We start from the raw sequence: 18,692 nt of genomic DNA on the forward strand, positions 1-18,692 counted from the left end.
CACAAAACAAAGCCCAAAGAACCTAGCTATTGGAAACCATTAGAGATGACACAAATGTATTAATATCATGGAATACCAGAGGCTTCCAACATTTGTTTCAGAACTTTGAGGTCTCCCTGGAAAACAATTTTGCTGTCTGTCTACAGGAGACGTGGCTGCGGGAGGTACCATTAAGAGATGGATACTCTATGTTGCTTAATCCCGCAGGGAAAAATCAACTCGGTCGCCCTTTCTCAGGTCTGCTGACCATGAAAAATAATGCAAACGGTTGGGAGATTTTGCAGTCTTTCTCCCCAAATGTATTTGTTCAAGGAACAATACTGCAGAACAAACTGGGCGCTGGTGCAAAATCAAATCACCTGCTCCTACTTAATATATATTGGAATACAACGATGATCTCTTCTCATCGATTCATACAGTCAATAACAAAAATCATTGATAGCATGGAAAGCTACATCGATTTAAATGTGATCCTGTGTGGAGACTTACATTTCTCCTGGCTCAAACATGGTAAGATCCCCACAAAGCATAAACACCAAACTAATGTTACTGGTAGAGGCTACCAATTTCAACAAGCATTGATCACCAGAAACTGCATGATGTTGAATTGTCAAACAAGGAGACATTCCTCCAAATCACACGTGGCACCGGAACGGGTGCAAAAAAATAATTGATTACATCTGGGCCTCAAACGATGTGTCATGATATCAAACATCTGAAGATTTTGGATTCTCCACTCAGCGACCATAATCTGTTACAATTAACTTGGAAAGCGCTAACAAAAACAGTGATGAGTAAATTTACTTTGTCGATGGAAGTAAATCAAAGAGGCAACAGACTCAAAATAAATAGTCGACAAATTGAGAGTCTAACTAAAAACATGTCTTCAAAAATTGCTGCTGCGAAGGACAAATTAAATTATACGGTACTGCTGGCACAGTTCCAAATCAAGTACAATCATGGAACCAATTGTAACTATATAAAGAAATATGAATTTAGTGCTTTAGCATCTCAAAAGAAGCGACAATTACACCAAGATCTTCGAAAATTGAAAAAAGGACCAGATTTCAACCAGCTTGCGCTAATGAAACAACGCAAAATGAAATACCGTAATTGGTTGAAATGCTTTGCAATTATGAGAGACCAAGAGCGAGGTGAGAGAACTCTAATGATGATTAACTGTCATAAAACTAAGGAACTATGGAGCATCATAAACAACAAAGATGTATTTCGGAATGCTAAAATGCATCACAGTATATCAAAAGTAATCTGGCAACAACACTTTGAAAAGGTTTTTACAATCAAGGAAAATACCAAGGTCGATGATATTCCACCAGCTGATCACTTTTGGGACATAAACGAATCAAAAGACGACATCATAACAGCTATTAAACATCTAAAAAATTCAAGAGCTGCTGGGCCAGATGGCCTCACAAATGTGATGCTAAAAGCAAACAACGAGCTTTGGGCAACATTCATCGTACATTTGTTTCGAGTGATAGCCACGACGAAGACCTTGCCTCACTCGTGGAACTCTGCCATCATAGTTCCCATATTCAAAAAGGGAAATCGAGACGATCCGGCAAACTATCGTCCCATTGCCCTCTTCGACATTGTGGGCAAGATTTTTGCAACTTTCCTACAGCAGAAGCTTTCGAAGTGGGCCTCAGCCTCTGGTCACTTTGATATACGTCAAACTGGTTTTACCAAGGGTGTTGGCACAGAATTAAATCGGACAATACTAAACGTGCTCAAACTAGAAGCCCTGAAAAATGGTAAAAACTGTTTATTGCATTTATAGATCTGAAACGCATTCGACTCATTAAATCGACAAACTATGGACAAAATTAAAGAAATGGTCCTGTCCACCAGAATTATTGCAACCAATAATGGCTCTTCATAAAGACACTTCTATCAGAGTACGAATAAATGAGGTAGGGACCTTTCTGAGAAGATAATAACTAACAAAGGAGTCAAACAGGGGTGCCCCTTGGCTGCCCTCTTTAAATTATTCATACCTGATGTCTCTGAAGCCTTTCCATCGGTGCAATGTTTTCCACCAAAAATAAATGATCAGAATATCAGTTGGACCATCTATGCTGATGACATTGTTCTAATAGACTCAACTCCTATTGGCCTTCAAAGACTGCTATTAGCTCTCAATGGCTACCTAATGGACAACCATCTAGAAATTAATGTAGAGAAGTCTAAGATCGTGGCAATTGGTGACTCATCCAAAAGACTAATCAGAAAATTTAGATGGAAACTCGCAGACGTGCAGCTAAAACATGTTCCAGTGGTCCGCTATCTAGGCATCCAATTTAACACCTCAGAGAACTCGAATGGATGAAAGATTTAAAACAACGCATGATAACTTTCACTGCAAGGGGCAAAGTTACATGCCGAATACGGGAAATTTACACTGAACCCTGTATTAACCTTTTATTCCCAAAAAGTGATTCCATCGATCACATTTGGAGCTGAGGCTGCCTGGAATCTAAGTTACAAAATGTGGTCTTCCCTGGAGGGAAAGTTTTGGAGACGTATTTTCAAACTGCCAACGAGTGTATCGATGATCTCCATAAGACACGAGCTGGGAATTGATTCCATGCACAATACTGTTGTATGGAAATCTTTGGCTATGCTACAGAAGATGTCACTAGAAGATCCGGTTCCCGCTTACCAAATCTCATCCTCAGACCCTTCTAAATCATATCATGGCATTCTGTTAGAATGGATAACCAGATTAAAACGGATACTTGAATATGCAGACATAAAATTGGAAACACTACTAGCAACACTGCAAATTGCCAAAAAAAATTGAGACTATGGAATTGGATCCAAAATTTAGAACGAAGAAATGTTCTGAAAACCTCAATTGATCTGGGACTAGCAGTCAACAGCTTAGATGGACTACCGAAATATCTGCGAAAATTTCCATCAAGGAAACATCGAAATCAATTCTTGAGAGTTCGATTGAATGCACTTAGAACTAAGGAGATTTTATGGTTTAGACGCGACACACATGTCTCCAATAATTTGTGCAGGTTTTGTGAACTTTCGACAGAATCATTGAACCATCTGATCACAAAATGCCCACAACTTACGCATTCGCGAACTAGTTATCTCGGGAGCTACGCGCCTGTCGACAGTGACACTGAAGGCTGGTGGTACAAGATACTATCGAGTAATGTACCACTCACATGTGCAGTATGTGGCTTTCTAGAGCACAACCTGAACGATGATTTCCTTATTTCACCAAACACCAGTGTTGTATGATAACCAACTTCTTGAAACCAATACACTGGATGCTGTGTTGCGCTGAAAACAATTATACTGAGTATTTATGATTTATGTGAACTGTTTTGGTTTTCTTGATTGTAATTGAAGTTTGAATTTCAAACTAATTGTTACAAATAAAAAAATAAAAAAAGATTTAGCAACTCTGCAAGGTAACCAAGACCAGTCTCAACTGAGAGCAAGTAAGTTGACACAACAAGAGGTAAGTTCTTAGACTTTACAGTACCTCTGGTTAGAAGAAATGGTTAGCTTCCGTTCCTGTGCAGCTCTGCAGATCCTGTTCCTGAGCCTCAGTAGTGGGGACAAGAGGGAGGTCTGGGGGACTCCTGCTCTGCAATGGGAAGGTCAGCGGCAGAAATGAGCAAACTTCAATTCAGCAGTCCTTCTGCGTTTCAGCTCCTCGTGCCTGGTCACAAATAGCAAAACAGCGGTTCTCGGATACCACTTCAGACTTCCTTGCTTCTGGGGTCCAGCACTCTGTTGAGGTGGCTCAGGCTTGGTCAGTCCTGCATCAGGAAGTCCAGAGGGCCTTCCTAGCGCTCGGGTTGTACTTAAAAGTAATTCACACAATCTGGTGTTTCTCTACCTGGCACTTCGGTTCCAGCAGCAGCAGTCGAGGCAAATTTGGAGCTTCAGCACAGCAGCAGGGCTTCACCGGGCAACCCAACAGTCCAGGAGTTGCAGCAGGCATCTCTTCCAAGTTCTTCATCGGATTCCTTTGTCCAGTGGTCGACTCTGCCTTCCAAGCCAAAAAGCCTTGCCTTTTATGCAAGTTTCTCACATTCATTCCAGCATAGCGGTTAGTCACCCAGCAGGGTGGCTGTCCTCGGCGGACAGCTGGCCAAGCACCTTGGGTGCATTCCTGGAACCAAGGGGATTAAGCACAGGGAGTTTTGGGCACCTCCCTCACTTCCTGCCCCTGCCAGAGATACTGGAGCCAGAGGTGGGCTTCACTCATCAATCCCAAAACGAACAAAGGGACCAAGCCTTGTTTGGCGCACAGTAAATCTCAATAAAGGACCTTTCCAACAAGAAATGGCGAAAATAGATGACCGGGGCCTTTTTGACGAAATGGGCACCTTATCGTGGCTGCGAACGCAGCCCGCAGTAAAAACACAATGGTAGTAAAAAGTAAACCACTGCCACCAGCATTAATTGTAGAAAGGCTAACAAAAAACTGTTACATGAGAAACTAGACAAAGGGGAATAATCGGTAACCCCTCCAGCACCCATTGGTAAGATAGTGAGTGCTGGGTCTAGAAAGTTATACTTTAAAACATTTATAATGCGCAGCAATAGACCCATGGGTGTGAGGGCACGGGCAAGACATACAAGAACAAAGAACAAAATAGCTGTCCTGAGCCACAGGAGAGACAGAAAGGTGCAAAGAGAACAGAAACTAATTAAAGAGCATGGTCTCGAGCTCTTTTTTAAAGGTGCTCAGTGAGGATGGATTTCTTAAGTGGGTTGGCAGAGCATTCTAAAGTATAGGAGCCACGCAGAAGAATGCTCCCGCTTGGACTTAGTTTTGCATCTGGGCTGAAAGAGGAGATTATAATTGTTAGATCTTAGGTTTCTGTAACATGGTTTTTCCCTAATGTGCTTTTGTAGGTAAGGGGGCATAGTCCCATGTGACACTTGCAGGTAATAACCAGCAATCTAAAGAAAATTAGCTCCTCTACAGGGAGCCAGTGAAGTGCCAGTCGTGCTTCCGTTATGCGAGAGCGAAAGGAAAGACCTGCTACGACTGTTACTGCTCCATTTTGTACCACTTGAAGTCTGATGGTTGCTTTGCTGGCCCCCACCAATAGGCTACAGCAGTAGTCTAATTTAGAGCCTATTATGGCTCGTGCAATTGCCTCTGCGTTCTGTTGGGAGATGCATGGTCTCAGATGAGCCAATAGTTTGATCTAATAGGACGCAGATGCGACCGTGCAACCTACATAGGCCTTCATGTTCAGAGATTGGTCCAGCACCGCTCAGGATTGTCACTTTCGGGAGGCTGCGGATTTCAAAATCCCCAACTGGAAGTGTTTATATGCAGGGTCAAGTTTGGCTAGGATGCCCTCAGAATCCACTACCATGAGTTTGGTTTGTCCCTGATTGAGGGTGATTATTATTAATCATAATCATCCAATGCTCGATGGAGAATATTCGGTTAAACTCAATTCCATCCGAATCATGTCCCGTAAGTGGAATGACACATTGCGCGTCGGCCTAATTGGAGAAGAGTACCCCCCTCCTGTGCCAGATGTGCGAAAAAGACCATGAAAATATTGTCGATGCAAGGAGATAAGCTGGCTCCCTGCGGAACTCCAAAGAGCATCGGTATGGCAGGCACCATCGCCTCATTTGCGAAAACCCTACTAATTCTGTTAGATAGGAAGGAACAAGTTAGTTACCTGTAACTGTTCTCCAGCATGGGTCTGGCATGGATTCACATGCTCATGAATATTCCCCGTCAGGCTGGGAATCCTCGGTAAAGAAAAAAATCTGTATCAGTTTCGTTTCTGATCTGACTTTCGTAGTAGTGACCAATCACTGATTTCTGCGTCATACTGACCACAGCCAATGACTGCCCTCTCTCTAAGCCCCGCCTTTGGCAGCCATCCTCAGATTTGGTAGTGAAGTGGCAGTATGACCAAGTGAAGAGCCGCAGAGGGGTAGGAGGGAGGGTTCGCATGTGAATCCATGTGAATCCATGCCAGACCCATGCTGGAGAACAGTTACAGGGAAGTAACTTGTTCCTTCTCCAGCATGGGGTCTGGCATGGATTCACATGCTCATGAATGGCATGTTTGGCTAGGATGCCCTCAGAATCCACTACCATGCTCCTGAATAAGAGAATACATAGCAGTACACACATGCAACCACGGGAGGTGGCAACATGCTCAACATTAAGCAATACAACAACTCAACATTAAGCATCTCTTACCTCCTCACCTTAGGCGAACAGGTTGCGCAGCACTGCTTGGCCGACCCTGGACTCCTCCCTGGAATCCTGGTCGACGCAGTAGAATTTCGTGAAGGTGTGCGTCGACCTCCACGTAGCAGCCCTGCAGATGTCCAGCAGGGGCACACCAGAAAGGAACGCCGTGGTAGCTGCAATTGCTCTGGTGGAATGGGCTCAGACGGCCGGGCAGCGGTCGGTTTGCCAACCGATGACAGTACATGATACAGCCGGAGAGCCATCTGGAAATGGAAGCCTTAGAGAGCCTTCCCCTGATTGACAGGTCCAAAGTTCACAAAAAGTTGTGACGTCTTCCGAAAGCTCTTCGTGCGGTCCACGTAGAACTTCAGCGCTCTAGCCACATCCAGCGAGTGCAAAGTCCTTTCAGCCGGCGACGAAGGCGACGGTAAGAAAACAGGCAACACCAAGGGTTCGTTGAGGTGGAAGTCCGACGGCACCTTGGGCATGAAGGAGGGGTGCGTCCTGAGCACTACCCTTGTGTCGTGAAAAGTCAAGTACGGGGGCTTTCAGGAAAGGGCCTGGATCTCTCCCACTCGTCGTGCGGCGATGGCCACAAGGAACGCCGTTTTCCACGACAAGAACTTTAACGAAGCTAAGTGCAGAGGCTCGAACGGAGGTCCCATGAGCTTGTTCAGCACCACGTTGAGCTCCCACGCCGGGTGCCGGCGCCTTCACTGGCGGGAACGATCTGAACAGTCCCTTCATGAATTCCTTCACCAGACGATGAGACCACAAGGACGTCCGTCCCGTGGTTCTGGTGTATCGGGAGATCGCAGCAAGATGAATCTTGATGGAAGCGTGCGCTAGTCCAGCCTTGGCCAGCGTCAGTAGGTACGGCAGTACTTGCGGAGCCGTAATCCGTAGAGGGTTTATCTTCTGTGCGTGGCACCAGACAGAGAACCTCTTCCATTTGTGTCCGTAGCATTTAAGAGTTGAGGACGCCCTGGCCTTTGCAAGAACCTCTCTGCAGTCGGCCGGTATGTCGTAACCTCCAAACTCTAGCACTGCAGGAGCCAGGCCTGCAAGTTCAGCGACTTCGGGTCGTGATGGAGGATGGCGCCTCCTTCCCTGGAGAGAAGATCCGCATCCACTGGCAGCTTGATTGACAGGGACGCTGACAAGTCCAGAAGGTCCGGGAACCATATCTGCCTCGGCCACGCAGGTGCGAGTATCATCCTGCACCGTGACCTCTTGAGCTGGTTGATGAGCCGGAACGGCAAAGGAGGGAACGCGTACAGAAATAGGCCTTCCCAGAGGAACGAGAAAGCATCGCCCATGCTCCTCGGCTAGGGAAACCTGCTGGCGAACCTCCGGGAGTGCCCCAGCGTCGTAAGAGGCGGTCCACTAGATCCTGTCGTAGTTCCCACTCGTGGCACGAGCGCAGCTCTCTGCTGAGCGCGTCGGCGATGGTGTTTTTTTATTCCTGCCAGATGAAACGGCACCAGAAACATCCCTTGGGCGACGGCCCAATGCCACAAATCCTGCGCCTCCTTGGACAGGGCTGGGGATCTGGTACCGCCCTGCTTCCTGATGTAGAACATGGTGGTGGTGTTGTGGGTGAAGATCCTCACCACCTTGCCCTTGAGGGACGGAAGGAAGGACCTGAGGGCCCAAAACACTGCACGGAGCTCCAGGAGGGATTTCTCTGTCGGAAGCCAAAGGCCTCTCGCGTGCAGATTTTCAGTGTGCGCTCCCCACCCTTCCAGGGAGGCATCCGTGGTCACACTCTTCTGGTGGCCCGGGGTCTGGAAGTCCATGCCCGCCGTCAGATGCGCGCGGGTGCCCCACCACCGGATCGCTCATCGTAAACTCGTTGAGTGTGATCCTGTCCTCGAATCTGCCCGTCGTCTGGACACAGCGAGCGTCCAGGAACTCCTGCAACGGGCGCATCGAAGCCTGCACAGGCGGATGAGATAAATGCAAGACGACATCATTCCGAGGAGGGATTTGATGTACCTCATCTTAGCCGCGTCCGCAACCAGCATCCGCTGCACCTTGCCCAAGATGGCCCTCGTTCTTTCCTCCGACGGCGAGGCCAGAAGCGAGGCCAGAAGCGCCAGTGTCGAGTTTCGCTCCCAGAAACAGTGCATCTTGCGCGGGCACCAGGTGGGACTTGACGTAGTTTATAGAGAATCCCAGGTACGTGAGTAGTTGGACGGTCCTCGCCGTGTGTTCCGCGGCGAGCTCCCTTGTCTTTGCTTGGATGGATCATCCAGATAGAGGTAGACGTGGATCCCCTCCAGGCGCAGCCGCGCCGCCACCGGTGCGAGGCACTTGGTGAACACCTGGGTGCCGACCAAAATCCGAAGGGAAGGGCTCTGAACTGGTAGTGCCGCCCTTGGACCACAAATCTGAGAAACTTTCGGTGTCCCTTTAGGATGGGGATATGGAAGTAAGCATCCTCAAATCCAACGACGACAGGAAATCGCCCTCCTCCAGCTGACCCAGGACGTGCTGGAGGGTGACCATCCGGAACCTCTGTGCCTTGATGAATTTGTTCAGTCGTCGTAGGTCCAGGATGGGACGCCATCCTCCTGTCTTCTTCACGAGGAAGTATCTTGAGTAAACTCCAGAGCCCCGAAACCTCTTTGGGACGAGCTCGATGGCGCCTTTCTTGAGCATCGCCTTTACCTCCAAGAGAAGTTGAGGGACGTGATGTTCCTTCCTGGCCACCGGGGGGGGGGGGGGGGGGGACGCGCGGGCACTTCTTTAGAAACTAGACCATGTGACCCTGGGCCAGGGCGTCCAGAACCCAACGATCGGTGGAGATGGACTCCCACACGCCGACTAAGTTCGCCAGCCGGCCTCCAACCGGGGTGCTTCGGTGGGGGCCCGACCCCACGGCCGGTTGTCCTGCTTCGACGTGGCTTTGCCGCCTTGTCCTCCCTGGCGACGGCGGGGTCCGCCCGACTTGCCTCGTCCCCTGTAGGCTTCCTGTGACGACGAACGGGCCGCTTGATGGTAGGTGGAATATCTGCCGCCGGAACCTTGGGAGGCACCCTGCTTGCCTCCGGTGCTCCAAAAGGGCAGCCGTCGTTGCTGGAGAACACCAAGAGCCCGGGCTGTCTCCGTGTCCGCCTTGATGGCTTGCAGGGAATCGTCCACTGTTTTCTCAAACAGGTTGTTCCCGTCGAACGGCATGTCCAAAACTCGTCTGCACGTCCTGCCGGAAGTCTGTTGCCTTGAGCCATCCACGCCGTCTAAGGCACACGCCGTTGCCCAACTGGCGAAAACCAGTATCAGCGATGTCTGTCGCTACCGTAACGGCGTGGTCCGACGCCACTTCCCCTTCCTGCAAGATCTCTAGGGCCTCAGCCCTCTTGTCGTCCGGTAGGAAGTCCAGCTGGGGGGGGCGATCTTGTACCACAACTCCGTCGTAGCATGCTACGATAGCCAAGGCGTTGGCAGCCTTAGTCGTCGCGGCCGATGAGATGACCCTGCGTTCCATCGTGTCCAATTTCTTTCCCTCGCTGTCCAGGGGCGGGGGTGGGGGGTTGACAGTTGATGTGGAGGCCGAAGGGCCCCCCCCTGCTTTCTTCCTGGCCGCGACAGACGGCCGAGTCCGGGGTCGGCTGTGCCCGAAGGCACAAGGGGGCCGCGTCCGGGACCCGGCACTTCTCGTAACGATCCCTTCTCGCAGGCGTTGTGGATGGGTTCTTGAGGAGGGAGAGACCCTCATCCCAGATATCGTCCAGTAGAGGTACAGCGAGGACCGTCTTCCTCTTGGTCTCGCGCCGTTGATAAAGGAAGCCTTCCTTCTTCTCTTCAGGGCAGAGCTGGAAAAGCTTGGATGCCCTGGCGATCATGGCATGAAACTATCCAATCTCGTCGGGCGGGGAAGCCCGGGGAGGAGGTGACGGAGGATCCTCGCCGTAAACTTCGTTGTCTGTACCCGTCGCGGCCGTGTCCGTCCCAGTGTCATCCCCCCGGGTCGGGGAAGGGGAGGAGGGCTGAGACTGGCGCTATGGTTGAAAAGGAGGTGGAGGATGAATCCTTCTCTTAGGAGGAGGGCTCCCAGAAGGGCCCGGCTCTGGGTCCCCCGTCGGGAGCGGTTCCTCCGTCGGTGGTAACGGCAATCTCGTCCTTATCTCCGAGCATAAGGACTGTATAGCCAACAAAATGGCTGCCGAGTTGTCTTGCGGCACTGGTTGAGGGGGTTCCGACGGGCGGACAGGAACCCCTTCGGTACCCTCAACGTTAGTCGTCCCCCTCGTCGGGGTCCCTCCCGACGGGCTGGTCTTCCTCCACGCCAATGCTGTGCCTCAAGACTTCGATCGGCTCCTCTTCAGAGGTTGAGGCCGAATCCACGATGGCCTCCTGCCCCCCCTTTTTCTTCTCCAGAGGTTTCACGGGGGTCCTGTCGATGGGCTTGAAAGAGGACTCCCTCCGCGGTGGCAGGGAGACTCTGGGCTCCGAGGTTGCCTCCACTGGTGTAGCCTCCACAGGCTGAGCCAGGGCCGCCGCGACTGTCTCGATAGAGGCCTTGGCCGGATGGACCAAGACTTCGCCACCTTAGGTGCGCTCACCGCCTTCTCTTTAGGGGGTGGGGGGGTCACCGCCTCGCTCCGCCTCCGAATTGGCCTTCGAGCTCGACCGGGGCCTCTCCAGAAGCTTCGCCGGGTGCTCGGACTTCCTCTTACCCGAGCCAGAGTGTTGGCTCGTGGTTGATGGCGCCGGGGAGGCTGCGCCCTGCCTGGTAACCGAAGAGCCCGACCGTTCGGCGCTCCCGGTGCCCGCGGGCGCGGTGCTTGGCCTTCTGTTGGGCCCCCTTTGCCGGGGCACCCTCAAAGGTCTTAGAAGACCGCTCAGACTTTTTTTTCGCCTGACGGGCTCTTCCCTTCCAGCCAGTTGGCGAGACGCAGATGGCGGTCCTTCATGGTCCGCTCCGACATGCTCCCGCAAAACGCACAGTCCTTCTCCACGTGCGTCTTGTCCTCATGCAGGCAGTAGAGGCAAAGGGAGTGTTCGTCCTCCTTGAAGACATTCTGAAGCTGGCATGCAGGGCAGACCCTGAACAGCTTCCCGGGCGTCGAGCTTCCCTTCTCCTGGGCCATGTCCGAGATGGGCCTGAGAAAGTTCTAGAGTCCTCCAAAAGCGTGGCTCGACGAAATCTTCACCCTTGAGGGGCGTAGAAGAATCCGACACGGGTCCCTGTTGAAACGGTGGAGCTTGAGGCTCTTCTGACCGAAAAAGAGAGAATTTTCCTATGAAAAAAGCGCGAGAACGCACTAAAGCTCGAGAGCAATAGCACGAGGATCCCAACACTTGAACGTGCGGTAAAAATCTGAGGATGGCTGCCAGAGGCGGGGCTTAGGGAGAGGGCAGTCATCGGCTGTGGTCAGTATGACGCAGAAATCAGTGATTGGTTACTACTACGAAAGTCAGATCAGAAACAAAACGGATACTGATTTTTTCTTTACTGAGGATTCCCAGCCCAACGACGGGGAATATTCATGAGCATGTGAATCCATGCTAGACCCCATGCTGGAGAATGATCGCAATCAATTAGTGGCGGCCTGGGAGCAGTTTGCCACGACATGAGCCTGGTATGATCAACCAGGTCAAATGCCGTGGATTGATCCAAAGAAAGTAGAGATCTGCTGAATATCCAATCTCTTTAGAAGTTGCGATTTAAGATCCAATAAAGAGGTTTGTGCCGAAACCTTGTCTGAACCTAGATTGAAGAGGCGTAAGAATAAGGTAGAGATTGAGAGGTTGGGCCATTTTGGAATAAACACAATCCAGTATTTTGAGCAGGAATGGGGTATTCGTTATTGGCCTGTAGTTGGTAGGGACACTCTGATCCAAGTTAAGCTTTTTCCCATAGCGGTGTTACCCAAGCCGGCTTCATCTCGTCCGGGACAGTGTTGGAAGCAAAGGATGAGTTGACAAATTTATAGATGGCCTGCACTAGTGAGGGCAGACAGGCTTTGATAGTCGAGGCGCAAGGGTCGCCTGTGCAATTGGTAGCCTTAAGTTTGGTAATATCGAGGCTAGGTCATCTGATATAGGGGAAAAATCAAAAGTTGGGGATGTCTTCATTTCTGATGAATGTTTCACCATCTCTAGGGAACCCCATGGTGTCAGTAGCAGTCTTTTGACAGCTATACCTTCACGATTCCCTTTGTTTCTTTGTCATGGTGTTTTGAATGTCAAGACACCAATTATCTTTGATAGTAGACGCTTTAGGTTGAGGAGTTAACTCCTGCTATTCAAGGATTTTGAACAATTCCCTCGAGTCGGAAGATGCTTGGGAAATTCTGGAATTATGGTAAGACTTAGCTTCCATTATGGCTATTTGGTATTTTTTGGAGGCCTTTTTGTAGTTTTGTAATACTAAAGGAGATTGGTTCACTTTCCAAGTATGGAATAATCTGAGTGAATCTGCTTTAAGAGTTCAGTGGAGAACCATGGATTGCTCCTTTAGGTCTCGGCAGGTGTCTTCTTCCTTTTCAGAGGGGCCAGTATTAACCACCAAGTCCAGTGTGGATTTAAGTTTCTGGGCTATAGTGTAAGTAGCATCCGTCTCCAGGATCAGCAGAGCCTGTGGTAACAGAGCTTCAATTCTTTCCTGAGTCAAGTGTTTCATCTTACATTTTAGAACTATTTGGTAGATGTTTGATATGGCTTTGGTACAGAAGGGCATGGTGACCGAGAAGTGCACAAAGGCGTGATCCGTCCAGGGGCAAATGGCCACCTGCACATCAAGACAAGGGGAATTGATAGATACCCAATCTAGGGTGTGACCCAAAACGTGGGTTGGAACTTGTATCAATTGACTAAAGCCCAGGTCTGTAAGTGATTGTGAAAGTTCAATAGCTATTGGGTCATCTGCATGACCCAGACAGTAATTAAAGTCTCCCAGCACAATAAAGCAAGCATTGGGCTTCAATAGAGGGAGGAGATAACTAGAAGTCAATTTCCCTTCACTGCTCTTGGAATCTGTAGTTTCACCAAGAGACGGTATTTAAACCTTTGGGAAATCTAAGACTTCCTATGCCACTGCACTGAAGGTGCTGTGTGACAATGTAAAGATTCTTATGGAGTTTGTCAGACTCCAAAAGAAACAGGATAAATCACATTAAAATGACATGATAAAAAGTCCTAAAGTCCAGCAAAAAGGGCTGGGGGTCTCCAAGGTATAAAAGAATTTACACATCTGAGAATTCACCCTAACACTGTCCACAAGGCAGATTCTGAAAATCCATCTTTAAAGTCATCAACACTTCTCTACCTTTATTTTCAATGGTTTCACAGTGCCCAACCCGGATTTGCTTCCACACCACCTCCAACACCCTGACCAACAAAGGATTGTGCTAAGGTCTCCCTAGAAGTCAGGCTTTGGATTAGGCCTGGTTGGGTGGGGACAAAATTCTATAGTCAGCAAAAAGATACAGGGGGGGGCTACCTCTTAAATAAAAAGTGGGCCTTCTACACAACATGCAGCTTAAAACAGAGAGCACTTCATGCAATCCAGAATTTAAGCCTGCAGGACTTCAATTACCTCAACTGAACAGATCTCTACGCTAGGTTGTGGCAACGTAAGCCAGAGACAACCAGCTCACTGCTAAAACACGAGGCATAGTTAGATAGCCTTAAAAGGGCAGTATAAAGAGCTGTGACAGTCCACACCCCAGACTGGCAAATTGTCTACAGTTCAGGGAGGAGTGACAATGTTTGAAGTGACAGACATGGTACTATAAACTAATTCAAGTAGAAATTGGAAAAGCCCTAAATCAGGATGTGGAGCAGTACAGTGAGGAGGAGAGCACTGCCTCAAACATTGAATGCCATTAAACACCTCTTTGGCAATTGAAAATAACCGACATTGTTGAAAATATTGCTTAACTGATCATTTGTCCTTCAATTGTGCACTTACCCTAAAGTTCTGAAAGCAGAGGAGTCCAAGTGAACCTGTTTTCTGTTTGGATTGAAACCAAGCTGGGGCCTCCACTGTTTTCCATTAGATGATTTGTCCCAATCTCCAGGCTTCAGCGTGGGAGCCGCTTTTCTGACAACAAAAAATTGTTTACCAATAAATAAGAGGTCATCTTTAGGAGAAAAGTAATGTAAAAACAGGTCACCTACTTTGCTCCAGGTAAAACCACAGCCTTGAAAACAAAGTCTTCTTCAAATTGTGGATCTTTAAATTTGATGCTAAAAGTCAGAAAAAGATAAAATTAGTAACAAATTGGGCTAGCAATTATGGCCAGAAGCAGTCAAGGAAACAAGTCTAAACAAAAACAACCATAACATGGAACGAAAAAGACGGTAAATCTACAAGAAAAGGGTCCCTAACAGTATTGACTTGCAATCAGACACAATCTGCAAAAAGACTATGGGCCTCATTACAGGTCCAGTGGTAGCCGTGTGGGTAAAACCGGCAGGCTGCAGGCAGACTTGCCAGATTTACCAGTGCATTACAGCTACGGCGGTCAGGAAAGTCGGGTGCCAGAAAAGGTAAATCCCATGAAATGGGGAGCATGGAAACACTGGCACTGTGTGCAACCGTGCTTCCATTCAAGTCTGCAAGCGACTGCCATCCTGCCCGCCAGGTCAGGCCTGGCGGGCAGGATGGCAGTTGAATGCAGATTTGGACTGTGCCAGTAAGCTCATCTGCACGGTTACCAGACTGGCACACTAATGAGGCCCTATGTGTAGTCCACCAGCTTTTATTTGGTCTAAAGTATTATAGCTTACTAGCTCTGAAGGTTGGGCATACTAGTGATTCAAACCTCAATTCAGCCGGGATTGGAAGATCTGCCTTCTGTGAAACTCACCCCCCTACACATTGACACACCCAATACTACACGGCCTTCTGCAAGGCTCTAAAAACTGGCCCCTTTCCGTAAACCCGATTAAGACCAACGTGCTCGTTAGGCAGAGTGTGGCAGAGTTGGTATGCAGTGTCCTTTGAGACCACTACACGACTGACTACAGGTGTAAGCAAACCAACGCTTGGTATAAGTCTGTACTACAGTTTTTGGTAGCGGAGTTGAGCAGCCAGGCTTATCTCAAGAGGGGAACGTGAGCTGTAATGTTACATGAGGTCTACAATCACAAGTATTCAAATAGACTCCTCTACTCAAGGTTTCTTGGTAAAATACTTATTTCAGTCAGTTATAAAACATTCAATAGGAGGCAATATATATCACAAAAATACTTCAGTACTGTACACTAAGTTTGAGGCATTCATACTACTTTGAAGTAGGAGCAAAAAAGGCATCGGTTATCAGAACATCAGGAAAAGAATATTACAATTATTTTTAGTGCAAATATTTTGAGTTCACCAAAAGAGCCCATTCAATGCAATAGGTTAGGCCAAAGTCAATGGGTTTGAGTCTTGGATAGGATAAAGCAGTTATGGTAATTAAACAGAAAAGCATTTGCCAAAGTTTTCAGAAGTAGTTTGTAAAAGAAAGATTCAGATGTTGGGTCACAAGTTAATTAGGCCTGCAAGTTGGGAAAGTTTCAAGCACTTCACAGCGAGAGGTAAGTACGCAAGTCTTATTTCACAGTACCTTAACAACGAAGAAAAATATGCAGCTGAAGGCTTCTGTTCCTGGCAGTTCGAGCCTCAGTTGTGGGGGCAAGAGGGAGGATGTTGGGGACTCCTGCACTGGGACTGGTCAAAAAGCTGGCAAATCTTCAATTCCAGTAGCTGTAGTCAAGCGCACAAGCTGGTATCCCTCTCCCTGGTTATTCGGTTTCCTGCAGCACTGAGGAAAATACAACCAGCTCCGAGAATGGTATCGAGGTGGCTTAGTGTTGAGTTGATTGGTCCCATCAACTCAAAAAAGGGAGAATTTGTCAATCACAGGGGCTTTTCTGTCGAGGTGAACTTGGCGATTCGGACGTGCAGCAGGGCTTCAACAGGCAAACCAATGGTCCAGAAGTTGCAGCAGCTGCCCTCTTCAAGCTAGTCTTCTTTTCTTTGATTCCAGTGGTCGACTGCCTTCCAAGCCAAGAGACTTGCCTTTTATTCAGTTCTCTCCCATTAATTCCAGCCTAGCTGCCACTCACCCTGAAGGGACAGTCAGCCAGCCAATCACAGAGTGCATTTGGGTCTACAAGGAGAATAAGCACAGAGTTTCGGGCACCTCACTCACTTCCTGCCCACCCCAGACACTCGGGCGCCAGAGGCAGTCTTCAGACCTGAAGACCGCCAAAGGCATAGTGACAAAGGGACCAAACCTGGTTTGGCACGCAGTGACAAACTCTAGAAGAACCATTCCAAAAAGAAATGGCGATAACAGAATACTGGGACCAGTTTAAACAAGGGTGCTTTGACGCCATCTTGAAAAACAAGTCTCCCGCAATTTAATGCTACCACAGTTAGGAAAAATCATGGTAGTTTGTTGTAAAACCACTGCCACCAGCCATTTCGAGAGGAAAGGGTATCAATGGACTGCTACGTGAGTTTCTAGACAGGGGATACTATGTAACCTCTCCAGCACTATTGTAAGATAAAGTGTGCTGGGTCTAGGAATTTAAAAGACTAATAGTCAATTTCACTTTACTTTCTCTGGGAAACAGTAGTTTATCCCAGAGAAGGTATTTAAACCTTGGGCCAGCCTAAAAGGCTTCACTGTCACTGCACTGAGGGTGCTGTGACACAAATGAAAAGATGCTTATGTAGTAGTTTAGACACCATAACCAAAGGAAACACGAGTCAAAGATCAGAATACATTAGTGGGAAAAATGCACACTCCAGGTTAAAAAAAGGTGAAGGGAATTAGCACGTTTATGAGAATTCTCCTTAACAGTTTGTATGCAGTACCCTTTGAAAGCACTACCTACATAATGAGGACTACAGGTGTAAGCAAAACCAACATTTGGTAGAAGTCAGTACCACAGTTTTTGGTAGCACAGCTGAGCAGCCAGGCTTACCTCAAGAGGTTGGATTTGCTTACACCTGTAGTCCTAGTTGTGTGTAGTGGTTACTGCATACAAACTGCCCAACACTGGTGGCAGCGGTGGGACTCTTGCACTGGGACAGTCGAAGGCTGGCACTTGGAAAACTTCCATTTCGGTTCCTGTGAGTAAAGCACACAAACTGGTGTCCGTCCCTCCCCCTGGTTATACGGTTTCCTGCAGCACTGAGGAAATGCAACCAGCTCTGAAATGTGTCCAGGTGGCTGTCTAGTTGACTGGTCCCACCAACTCAAAGGGAGAAGTCGCCTTTGAAGGGGCTCCTCTGTTGATGTGAACTTGGTAATTCGGACCTGCAGCAGGGCTTCACCTGGAAAACCAACAGTCCAGGAGTTGCAGCAGTCGTCCTCTTCAAGCTCTTTTGGTTTCTTCGTTCCAGTGGTCGACTGCCTTCCAAGCCAAGAAACGCCTTTTATTCAGTTCCCTCCCATTCATTCCAGCCGAGCCGTCACTCACCCAGCAGGGTGGCTGTCCTTGCTGGACAGCCAGCCATCACAGAGTGCATTTTGGTCTCCTAGAAGACCAAGCACAGGGCATTTACCTCCCTCACTTCCTGCCCACCCCAGACATGCAGGCGCCAGAGGCGGTCTTCAGTCCTGAAGCCCGCCAAAAGCAAATGAACAAAGACCAAACCTGGTTTGGCGCGCAGAGCAAAACTCTAGAAGGACCTTTCCACAAAGAAATTGTGAAAAAAGACAAGACCTGTTTTTACAGACTGGGTTCAGAGGCAATCTTGAAAAACACAGCTCCTGCGATTAACACTACTGGTGTTCGCGGTCGGGAAACATCATGGTAGTTTGTTGTAAATCCACTGCCACCAACCATTGAGAGGAAAGGGTAGCATTTGACTGCTACTTAAGGATTTATACACAGGGGATACCAAGTAACCCTTCCAGCACTCTTTTAAGAGGGTGTGCTGGGCCTAGGCATTTAAAAGACTGAGTGAAGTCAATTTCACTCCACTGCTCTGGGAAAAAGTTGATCCCAGAGAAGGTATTTAAACCTTGGGGAAAGCCTGAAAGGTTGCCCTGAAGGTGCTGTGTAATACAACTGAACAAGAAGCCTGTGAGGTTGGTTAGACTACATATCCAAAGAAAACTAGGGTAAAACACATCAAAATACGAGTGGGGGAAAAAGGCTCACTCCAGGTAAAAAAAGAATCAATTCCTCAAAATCAAGCAAACTTGCTCTGGGTCTCTAAGGTGAAGGTAATTAGCACATTTATGAGAATTCTCCCTAACAGTGCTAGATATACGACTGCCGACTATCCACTTCGAGTCTACTACACATGCCTAGCTGTATCCTGTGCCATCTACCTCCGAGTGCAGCTATCGTGAAACACAAATATAATCCAGAACAAAAGAATACAACATTCACTCCAGACACATGCCTCTCCTATCACTATGCTCTCTACAACACACAATATAGCGCAACTACACCCCTCAATCAATTTCGGCATAGCAGCTCTCATACAAACAATACCGAATGA

The 18,692-nt window shown here is 48.3% G+C and overlaps 1 protein-coding gene across 1 annotated transcript in view; it reads right to left on the bottom strand.

Moving 5' to 3' along the window:
* XRN2 (5'-3' exoribonuclease 2) overlaps positions 1 to 18,692 on the bottom strand; it is a 376,513-nt gene that overhangs the window by 87,031 nt on the left and 270,790 nt on the right. The window contains exons 25-26 of the mRNA XM_069608066.1: positions 14,360 to 14,428; positions 14,151 to 14,282 (exon numbers count right to left, since the gene is read on the bottom strand). Coding sequence (XP_069464167.1) covers positions 14,151 to 14,282; positions 14,360 to 14,428 — 201 coding nt within the window. The remainder of the gene's footprint in view (positions 1 to 14,150; positions 14,283 to 14,359; positions 14,429 to 18,692) is intronic.

This window comes from Ambystoma mexicanum, chromosome 4q, assembly GCF_040938575.1.
Source record: "Ambystoma mexicanum isolate Mex_15411 chromosome 4q, UKY_AmexF1_1, whole genome shotgun sequence".
Lineage (NCBI taxonomy): Eukaryota > Metazoa > Chordata > Amphibia > Caudata > Ambystomatidae > Ambystoma > Ambystoma mexicanum.